The 11,351-nt window shown below is 43.4% G+C and overlaps 3 protein-coding genes across 3 annotated transcripts; all 3 read right to left on the bottom strand.

Annotated features, from left to right (window-relative positions):
* Positions 1-1,642: 1,642 nt before the first annotated feature.
* Positions 1,643-2,605, bottom strand: LOC114583495 (olfactory receptor 6C75-like). Its single transcript, XM_028704810.2, has one exon. The coding sequence runs from the start codon at positions 2,603-2,605 to the stop codon at positions 1,643-1,645; it is 963 nt and encodes a 320-aa protein (XP_028560643.2).
* Positions 2,606-4,448: 1,843 nt separating this feature from the next.
* On the bottom strand, positions 4,449-7,299 carry LOC114583497 (olfactory receptor 6M1-like). Its single transcript, XM_028704811.2, has 2 exons — positions 7,267-7,299; positions 4,449-5,402 (listed from the first exon to the last, which is right to left on the bottom strand). The coding sequence occupies exons 1-2, from the start codon at positions 7,297-7,299 to the stop codon at positions 4,449-4,451; spliced, it is 987 nt and encodes a 328-aa protein (XP_028560644.2).
* Positions 7,300-10,096: 2,797 nt separating this feature from the next.
* Positions 10,097-11,077, bottom strand: LOC114583498 (olfactory receptor 6M1-like). Its single transcript, XM_028704812.2, has one exon. The coding sequence runs from the start codon at positions 11,075-11,077 to the stop codon at positions 10,097-10,099; it is 981 nt and encodes a 326-aa protein (XP_028560645.2).
* Between the last annotated feature and the right edge of the window lie 274 nt (positions 11,078-11,351).

Below are 11,351 nucleotides of genomic sequence, written 5' to 3'. Positions count from 1 at the left end.
TTAAAGTGCTCTACAGTCTGAAACTTCTGCCAAGGGAGATGATCAAAAGGATTTTGCTAACTTTTCTGCTACTGTAAATGCAGTAACAGGTTTTTTTTCCTGCTATAAAATTATACATATATAATGTGTGTGTGTGTGTGTGTGTGTGTGTGTGTGTGTACATATCAGGAGATTGCCCCCAATCTTCATAATGGCACAGCTCCATCCTATGTTCAAAGTTAGGACTGCACAAGCTGAGGCACTCAATACAGATAGCTGCTCTCAAAGTTGTTTCTAGCACAAGGTTCAGGTTGAATTAGGCCTCATCAGATTTTGGTTGTGGAGCTGGTTTTCCACACTAAGATTTACTTTCAAAACATGACATACTTGTTGTGTGTCCCAGAAAAAAAAATGGGACATACTTTTTTCTTCGTGCATGATCACAACAGCCACTTGGCGTGCTGCGAACTCTCGCCGTCTCACCCCGGAAAAGCACTTTTATCAGGGTACAGTGAGGCATGGGTCACATGACTCGCCTGGGTGTACATCCCAGAAGATACACATCCTGGTATCAGATCTCCAGAATTTGGAGGGTATGACATCAGAGTGGTTTTCTTACATCATCCCAGTGCCTTTTCCCCGTCCCAAGCTGATTTTTCACACAGTAGCTATCACTGGCAGATTTCATGAGAAAACTATTAGAGGGAGAAAGGCTCATCAAGTTTGTCCACCGTTGACCCAATGAAGCAGATTGTAACAAGCAACCATATTTAGCAACAGATCAGCCATTTTTACTATTTTTTCACCAGGATACCTGATGGGAGCCTCTTTTGGGAACTTCTGGATTTGAATTTAGGACTGTAGCCAACTAAGTTCTACCCACTGAAATTAATTGGCCTAAATTGGTAGCTATATTAATTTCAATGGGTCTATTCTGAGTAGGACTAACAGTGAAGACAACTCTTAGTATTGCAAAAGGAGTTGTTCAGATATTGCAAGTGTGTGTGTGTGTGTGTGTGTGTGTGTGTGGTTTATTAGAATTCCCCCTGAAAGGATAAATCCAGATTAAATGGGGGTGGGGGATTCTGATGCCAACCATGTTGTGTAGACGGTGGCAAAAATGTTTGTGCATTAAAAGCACACAACAGCACGTTTTATGTGATCTGTTTCTCTCACAAATCGGACTTCTCACAACAGGGTATTCCAACCAGAAGCCCCAGTTTTCACGAGAATGGAGGTCGCATGAGGGTTGCTAGTCAAATCTTGCAGAGCTGCAGTTCCCAGCACCCTCAGTAAACTACAGTTCCCAGAAAACTTTGGGGAAATCCATTATTTTTAAAGTGGTATAAAAGTGCTTTAAATGTATGGTATAGGTGTGACCAGAGAACTGTAACCACCCTGGCAGAATATATGAACAGGGGCACAGGCTTCCTGCCTCAGAGAGTCGTTTTGCTGACCAAACTGCATATGTAGGGCTGTACAAATGAGATGGCTGGCTGATGACAAGATACCTGTATGATTCTACGATCTTCGGACTATGAAATAAGGATCTGGTGGTAATTCAGAGGTTTTTCACACCAATGAAGGCTTTTGTTTTAATGAGAAAACTATTTTTGGGTTTCATGGGTCTACTTTAACCAGTTCATAACTCCCCTTCCTTCCATCATTTCAAACTGCATGAGTTTGTCTGAATTTTATTAAATACATGCTTGCAGGCAAAAGCATTTTTCAAAGCATCTTGGACCTGCCTGTTCCTCAGGCTGTATACAAAGGGGGTCATTAGAGGACAAACCACATTGTTAAGAACAGACACTACTTTGTTGAAGTTTTGCCCATCACCCTGATCTGGTATGATGTACATAGAGATGCAGCTTCCATAGGCAACAGTGACAATGGTGATGTGGGAAGCACAGGTGGAAAAGGCCTTCTGCCTCCCTGCAGCAGTTGGGATGTGGAGAACAGTTGAGATTATATTCACATAGGACACAACGGTGATAGCTAAAGTCCCCAGTAGCGTAAACACCGAAAGAATAAAGCTGGAGAGCTCTAGGAAATGTGTATCACCACAGAGAAGATGGGTTAATGGTTTGCTGTCGCAGAAGAAATGGTCAATGATGTTGGAGCCACAAACAGGAAATTGAACTGATAGCAGGGTTTGGGCCAATGTCCCAGCAAGCGACCCAATCCAAGAGAACAGCACCAAAAGTGTGCAGAACTTCTCATTCATGATGGTGGTGTACCTTAGGGGGTTGCAGATGGCCATACATCGGTCAAAGGACATCACAGTCAGCAGAAAGAAATCTGTGGTGCCCAGGAAGAAATAGAAAAAGAATTGACTTATACATCCAGCATACGAGATTGTTTTCCTGCCAGATGCAAGGTTGAACAACGCCTTTGGGATGGCAGCAGTGGTGTATCCAATCTCCAAGATGGCATAATTCCGTAGGAAGAAATACATGGGTGTTCTGAGGCGGAAATCCATGAGAGTGATGGTGATAATGATCATGTTTCCCGTTACAGCCATCAGGTACATGATTAAGAAAAGTACAAAGAAAAATATCTCTAGTTTGCCATTCTCAGTGAATCCCAGCAGTAAAAACTCATTGATCTTTGTTTTGTTCCCCATAAAGTCTTGACTTTCATGAGTTATCTGCTGGCAAAAGATGAGTATAGATAAGTATCATCATCCTCATCCTCATTCAGTAGAAACTCATTGATCTTTGTTTGGTTGATTATGAAGTTAAGCCAAGCCTGCCTGGATCAGACCAGGGAAGCATATAGTTCAGCCTCCTGTTTCATACATTGACTCAGAATCGGAGTCATAGAATCATGAAGTTGAAAAGGACCACAAGGGTCATCTAATCAAAAGACATGAAATGCAAGAAACTTTTTGCCCAAGACCCTAAGATTAAGTATAGGTGGTTTCTGTAGCTGGAGGGAAGGTGACATCATGCCCTTTGCCTCAGGCTCCGTAATACCTCATCTCACCATGTCCATTGTATTGTGACTGCCTCTGCCCTGAAAGAGAGTCTGACTTCACTGTGACAATGGTTAGATTACCAAAATCACAAGCTGAGCCAATGGGATTGTGGCAGGAAATTGCTACAACAGCTTTGCTAACCATCACAGAGCTCAGGCCAGAAAATTACCATGTACGGCGTCTGTGGCTTGAAGTCAGAGTACATAGAAGCCTTCCTGCCCAAAATGGCTGTGAGAGAGCTCTAAGATTTCAAAAAGTGTGTAACTGGAGTCCAGCCACAGTTCCTAAAGGACCACAGGCGGAAAGGGAAGGAATACCATGAATATAATAGCAAAAGTGGTCAAATTCTGCTATAAATAGTAGTAGTAGTAGTAGTAGTAGTAGTAGTAGTAGTAATAGTAGTAGCAATAATAATAATAATAATAATAATAATAATAATAATAATAATAATATTTATACCCCACCCATCTGACTGGGTTTTCCCAGCCACTCTGGGTCACTTACAGCATATATAAAAATTGTAAAACATCAGACATTAAAAATTTCCTGATACAGGGCTGCCTTCAGCTGTCTTCCTTCAAAAGAACATAGCTGTCATTCACCCCTCAAGCCTTTTCCCTTCAATCTGAGGGTGTGTTTTTTGCGGGGGAGGGGGATTATTATAGATGTACTATATGTAATTGAAATAGGAACAAGGAGATCTATTGATTTTGGCTCACATGTCATTCACATGCCTTAATTCTGTTTCCACATCTATTTGTGTGGAACTGCCTTGCAATTCCACAATTTGATCCTTTAAAAATAATAGCCCTGCCAAACTGATAAACACAGATCTATAGATATGCTCTCACACACTGATGAAGCCCTTATTATGCAGTTAAATGTGTGTATTCCTGATATTTATACAGGGCTAGACACATACCTGTTCATGAGATCAGTTGTGCCCCAGAAAAGGCAGGGTTTATGAGTGAATTTTTAGGGTAGGTAAAGGCATGTTGGGTGGATGGCAGGTTTACCATTCCATTCCAAATTGCTAAGGATTTCGGCTTCCGGAGGCGGCGCCAGCGGTAATGGCGGATTCCCTCTGAACGGAGGGAGATACTACTTCCGGGTAACCAGAAGTGTTTGTTACTCAACGTGTTTGTAACCCAAGGTACCACTGTACACCACAATGAGCTCCTTGAAGGAATGATGGGGTATTCATTCAATGACTCATAAAACTAACAAAATGTCATTCACAGATTTTCTCTATTACTAAATAATATTTAGTTATAAATATTATTTTTCAAACTGATTTAAGCCACTGATCATATCTCATCATAGCTCTCTCTCTGCTAATGGCAAATATCAAGAACTTCAATGCCATAAGGCTTTACAAAGATATATATATATATTGCATCATCCCATTCATTTTCTACATCATTCACTTCGCTTGTTTTATATTGACCCTGCAGTTGCCCCCTGCCACAGAGGGGAGAAGAGCCTCAAATTATTTCCACTCATTCCACCTCCTTAAACAGTCTTTTAAGGCCTCTTTGACCTTCTGATTCCTTAGAGTATAAATAAATGGGTTTAGTAATGGTGTCACCACTGAGGTAAGGACAGCAAGTGCCATCTGGACAGCCTGAGAACGTCCCTGATTGGGCAAAGAGTACATAAAGATTGAACTGCCATAAAAGATGGAGGCAACAGTGATGTGAGATGCACAGGTGGAAAATGTCTTTTGCCGACCTTTGGTGGAATGCATGCATAAGATGGTTGCGATGATGTAGACATAAGAGACAACAGTGACCGTTAAAGAGCCAAGGAGCACCACTGAGGACAGGGCAGTCTCCACAGCCAGGAGAGCATACACGTCATTGCAGGAAAGTTTTATCATTGGGGCATAGTCACAGAAGAAATGGTCTATAATATTAGAGCCACAGTAGGAAAGGTAAGAGAGCAAAATGATTGGGGCAAGGATAGAAAGGAAGCCACCCATCCAGCAACCCAGGACCAAATAGGTGCAGACCCATCCATTCATGATGATGGCATAGCGAAATGGTCTGCAGATGGCAACATAGCGATCAAAGGCCATCACGGCAATAAGGATGGTTTCACTGGTAGCAAAGGAGAAGTAGAAATAGCACTGGGCCACAGAGCCCAAGAAAGAGATGGCTTTGTTCAGAGAAACCATGTTCACCAGCATCTTGGGGATGATAGATATGACAAAGAAGACCTCCATGAGTGAGAGGTTACAGAGGAAAAAGTACATGGGGGTTTGGATACGCTGGTCCAGACATACCAGTGTGATGATGGAGATATTCCCAGCTAACGTTAGCAGGAAACTGAGAAGAAGCACCACAAAAATGAAGAGCTCCAAGCACCTAGGAAGTTGGAAGCCAATCAAGATGAACTCTGTCACCTGCTCTGGTTTGCTATGATTTCTTGGCTCCAGATTGAGCTACAAAATGGTCAAGTGGGCACACAGACAAATTAAAAATGGTAGAGTTTGTAGCATTCAAGGCAGGCCACCTCCCCTCTTTCCTGAGGTTAAAAGGATACAAACACCTCTCATCTTCACCTTAAACATTCATATAAAGTCATCTTCTGCAAGCCAGTGATTATTATTTTTTCAATTATGAGAATACTTCACTTGCGTGGCAAGTCCCCTCCCCCATGTGAAATGAAGACACTGGACACAGTATTTAAGGTTAATGGGCATAAAAAGGCCACAACTTTATTGATTACAGAATTGGAAGGTATTGGCCTTAGGCATTGGCTCCTATCAACTACCCGGCATGGGGACCGGGAAGGGTTGTCCACAAGCCGTGGGAGTCCTGTTGAAGTATGCCAACTAGGATCCCACGGGTGTCACCGCTCTGGGGCGTGCTGGAGGCCCTTACCTCCCTAGGTTTCGGACAAGGCCACGCCCCCTGGAGTCCTCTACCGGACTACCCTTTCTTTTGGGGAAGGTGATGGCGCTTCCTTCCCCCCTTCATTTGCATAACAATTGACCCCTGCCAATGCCTAACCGCCAATACCGAATAAGTTGTGACGTTTGCTACGAGGTAGGCGAAAAAACCAAAAGGCTCGAAGTGTGCCAACTTGGAAAAATTCCTACCAGGCCCCTTGCGGCAACCAACCGAAGTCCATAGCAAGGTCAAAGCTAGCTAAACCTAAAGGGAGGGTGGGATGGGAAAACCGCTCAGCTGGAAAGGGGCAAAGAGGGCGGTCCCCGGGCGTGCCTAGTCTTAAATAGGCTAGGCCACGCCTCCCCAGCCCGCTAATTGGCGGGCCGGGTCGCCGACACGCCCGGGGATTCCCTAACCACGCGGGGGCAAGGGCCAGCCCCCACGTGTGAGATGTGGGAGGGATTTCTGCCCGCAACCCCCTCTCCTCCCAGGTCGGAAATGGATTTCTCATAAAACGTTTTTTGTTGGTCCCACTCTTTTTGCACTGAAAGATTCCAGGCAGATTGTCCCAGTTCAGCTCTTTCTCTGAAGACTGCCTAAGAAATCAGTGGTGGACTGTTGTAGTCCTGTGCTGCCAGCCATGCCAGAGCTCAATGGAGGGAGAAGTCAGCCAACCAGCCAAGTCTCAAAGGGGTATGTGCCTGGAGGCAGAGTCCATATACAAGGTCCAATCAAGTCCTAAGGTCAGGAGTATCTCAGTTCATGTAGCCAGACGATCCAGGAGGTCAAGAAAGCCGGGGGTCCAAGGCTGCAAGAAGCAGCAAGGTCTGTTCAGGAATGACAAAAGTTGTGTCCAGCACGTGATTGAGGCTGGAAACCCTACTTAAGAAAGCTGGAGCCAGCTGGTTCTCTTTAGGAGCAAGAAGGCTGATCAGCAGCAGGTGGAGTCACTTCACCTTCTGCTCCTTCAGGCTGCTGCTCAGCAGGTGAAGCTGACTCCTGGCCCATGACACAGACATAGGAGCCCCACCCAATAAAATAATTGAGGGGGCACCCCCCCCCAAGTTGATGGACATTGCCATTCAAATGGTGTGTGTGACCATGTCATGTGATCAGTTATGTGGGGTGGGGCTGACCTACCACCCCCCTCAATATTTTCTTCAAGTTGGCACCCCTGGTGGTGGAGACATTGTTTAATTGCATTGAACCATCACACTATGTGTAACAGGAATATAAGAGGTATACATGAATGATTAAATTTAGAACCGCCTGATGTGTATGTGGAGGGATTGTTCTTCTTTTAATTTTAATTGAATATCCCCCTTTAAAGAATCCCTATTAGTCTTCATATCAAATGTCCATGTGTATTGAATACTCTACAACAAATTGAACATACAACATGCTGGGTTGTACCAATCTCCTTTGTTTATACTCACAGAACCCCATTTTATCTGGAAGAGCATTCAAACAGCAGACTGGACAAAGGGACAGATATTTTCAATTCCACTTGTCATCCACATGTGGATCCCTGAAATATTTGTCAGGTGTAGATACTCCAGTGATTCAAAAAGCCTTCTGTAGGTTGATGAACGCAATTCATTACAGCCTCTGCCTTCTCTTCCTGCAGTCAGTGTTAACATTTATTGGCCATATCAAGGTAATGAAATGCAATTGGTTCTTTTGGTTCTTGCCATGGCTTGGTATAGTGTCTTTCTCCTTTACACAGTATGAATTATCAGTAAGATGAAGCTTATATGAAGGCACTTGGGGATGATCATTACTGAGTGCCTAGAAGGTTCAGCTTCATACCTAATGCCAGGGGAACCCAAGTCTCATACCAAGACCTTCTGATCTCACTGTCATTACCCAGATGACCAAAAATACAATGCACATCCTCAGTGGCCACAGAATGCTGCCAACTGTTGTGAGTGTTGAAGGAAAACCAGTTTGCATGGCGGCGGCAGTGGAATGGTGCATCTTGAGAAAGGGCATGACATTTCCACACTTCATGGGACTATTTGCACCCTGCATATACTTATGTCCACCATCATCTGATGACCCACACCATCAGACTTTAGCTACAGACAGTAGGTGTCTCTCAAAAGCCAGTTTCTAATAATCAGTGGTGAGACTACAGTACATGTGAAGTAAAATGCACACACACCTTTAGTCTTACAGGAATTGTTTTAAACAGAAACAGCAGCCACAGAAGAGGTGGAGAACATCAAATTTTGGAGTGTAGGACACAGTGATATTGTTAAGTTGTGGGTGAACATATCAGACGACACAGCGATTCGTCAAACAGCTCTTGTTTATTCACAGGTCAGGACAGAACTGAACTGAAGGGCTCAGTCAGCCTGCTTATATAGAGCTCCAGTACCACGTTACTGTAACAACTTTCTAAAACTATCCAATCACTGAACGTCACTTTTGATCCTTCATTTGCATAACTATCTACAGTATCCATCCAATCACTGAACGTCACTTTCGATCCTTCATTTGCATAACTATCATCAGTATCCCCCTGCTGGCCCAGGGTGAGTACATAAGAGATACTTCAAACCCTTTCCTTCCTGGCTGTGGTCACAATGGAAATTACAGTGGAATAGGCACTCTGTCTTCCAGTGGCAGAAGGTATATGCAAGACATTTCAGATTATATTGGTGCAGGGCACTACGGTAATGCTCAAGCTGCCATGCAAAGAAAGCATGATAATAATGAACCCAAGAAATCCCAAAAGCCACATGTCATCACAAAGGAACTTGATCAGTGGTTTATTGCCATGGAATAAATGGTTCAGATTATATATCTGTCAATATAGCCTATACCGAGCTGGTTGGACCAATGGCCTGTCTCAGTATAAGACAAGTTCCTATATTTTTATTTTGGATAAATTTAAAAGAGGTTCCTAGACTGGTGGTATCCCTCCCAGAAATCCCAAAAGAAAAGATGAAGGTTCCAAGTGAAAATATAGTCCTTTGTTGAAATACAAATGTGCATAGGGACACCCTCAAAAATAAACAGGCTGCAAAGAACGACATCCAAATCAATGTTTCTTATACACTTCCAGATTACACATGTGATTTCTACCCACCACTCAAAGGATCAAGGCAATCTTAATAGCTGCATCCCAATGTCACCAACCTGAACCAATCAAGATCATTTGGGTCTTCAGATCAGCCTTCCTCATAATATCATATGTTTACATAAATCATTTTTCAAAGTCTTTCTTTATTAAGTCGTTGACTATTTTTATTTAGCAATTAAATTTGTGTACCACCCTTCATCTGCAGGTCTCAGGGCAGATCACAGCATAAGAATGCAATATGAAAGCACAAGATACATAATAAAAGCAAGAAGTAAAAAGCACAAACCAATAAAAACCCTCCCCCACCCTATTTTCCTATTCATTAAATTTCTTCCCATATCCTGTTCTATGGGACGCGGGTGGCAATGTGGGTTAAATCACAGAGCCTAGGACTTGCCGATCAGAAGGTCAGCGGTTCGAATCCCTGTGACGGGGTGAGCTCCAGTTGCTTGGTCCCTGCTCCTGCCAACCTAGCAGTTCGAAAGCAAGTCAAAGTGTAAGTAGATAAATAGGTACCGCTCCGGCAGGAAGGTAAACGGCGTTCCGTGCGCTGCTCTGGTTCGCCAGAAGCAGCTTAGTCATGCTGGCTACATGACCCAGAAGCTGTACGCCGGCTCCCTTGGCCAATAAAGCGAGATGAGCACCGCAACCCCAGAGTCGGTCACAACTGGACCTAATGGTCAGGGGTCCCTTTACTTTTATCCTGTTCTATCTACAAAACAATCCAAGATTAATGACAATTGCCATGGCTTTATTAATGCAGACAATGGCCGTCATGGATCCCAACAGTTACTGTATTTTTCTGTGTATAAGACGCCCCCATGTATAAGACGCCCCCCTATTTGGGGGGACTCCAAATTAAGAAAGCACCCCTCAGCAATACGTGTGTATAAGACGAGCCCCAATTTTAAACCTAATTTTTTGGTAAAAAAACAACAACCAACCTAGTCTTATACACAGAAAAACACGGTGATCATTTCCAGTGTTTCAGGACGAACATTTGCTACAAACAGTGCCTAAAAGCAACTAGTTCTGTACTGTAAAAGGTCTGGAAGGGCCTCCTCCTTTCACCATTTTATTTAGGGATTGATAAATGGTGATGCCATTTTGACTTCCCTCTGAAAAGATAGGAGAACAGTCTCAAATGATTTCCACTCATTGTGAGAATGCCCACTTCCTCAGACAGTCTTTGAAGGCCTCCTTGACCTTCTCATTCCTTAGACTATAAATAAAAGGGTTTAGTAATGGTGTTACAATGGCAGTAAAAACTGCAACTACCTTCTGTACCTGCCGAGAAAATCCTTGGCTAGGTAAAGAGTACATGAAAATTGCACTGCCAAAAAAGATGGAGGCAACAGTGATATGAGCAGCACAGGTGGAAAATGTCTTTTGTCGACCTTTGGCAGAGTGCATGCGCAAGATGGTGACAATGACATAGATGTAAGAGACGACAGTGACAAACAAAGAGCTCAGGAGCACCACTGAGGACAAGACATTCTCCAGAGCCAATTGGAAATGTACATCATTGCAAGAAAGCTTTATCATTGGGGCATAGTCACAGAAGAAATGGTCTATAGTGTTAGAGCCACAGAAGGATAGGTTGAAGAGCAAAATGATGGGGCCAAGTGTAGAGAGGAAACCACCAATCCAGCAACCCAAGACCAAATTGATGCAGACCCAACCATTCATGATGATGGTATAGCGAAGAGGTTTGCAGATGGCAGCGTAGCGATCAAAGGCCATCACAGCAATAAGGATGGTTTCCGTGGTTCCAAGAAAGAAGTAGAAATAGCACTGAGACACACAGCCCAAGAAAGAGATGGCTTTGTTCATGGAAAGGAGGTTCACCAGCATCTTGGGGGTGATTGACAAGACAAAGAGGACCTCCAGGAGGGAGAGGTTGCAAAGGAAAAAGTACATGGGGGTTTGGAGGCGCTGGTCCAGACATACCAGTGTGATGATGGTGAAATTCCCAGCTAGCGTTAACAGGAAAACAAGAAGCAACACCATAGAAAAAAATACCTCCAATGGCCTAGGAAGATGGAAGCCAATTAAGATGAACTCAGACACCTGGTCCACGCTGCTCTGATTCCTCAACCACAGTTTCAGCTGCAAAATTGGCAAGTGAAGACACATGCAAATTACACACGTTGGAGTTTGTGTGATTCAAGGTTGCCACTTTCCCCCTCTTCTGAGATTTCAAATATACAAATAACCATTATCTCCACCCTAAAAAGTCTTCTCTTGTATTCCAGTTATTTCTTAATTTTGCGATACTTCCCTTTTCATAAATTCAGAACATTATTCTTATTCTTATTATTCCTCTCTTCCTAACAATGAGAGGTTTCATAAGATTGTCCTAGGTTGGCTTTTTCTCAGATCAATGCCTAACAAGTGGGTGATAGAAATT

The sequence above is a fragment of the Podarcis muralis genome, chromosome 13, assembly GCF_964188315.1.
Source record: "Podarcis muralis chromosome 13, rPodMur119.hap1.1, whole genome shotgun sequence".
Taxonomy (NCBI): Eukaryota; Metazoa; Chordata; class Lepidosauria; order Squamata; family Lacertidae; genus Podarcis; species Podarcis muralis.
The sequence above is the reverse complement of the archived record's forward strand: the minus strand, read 5'-3'. Positions and strand labels throughout refer to the sequence as shown.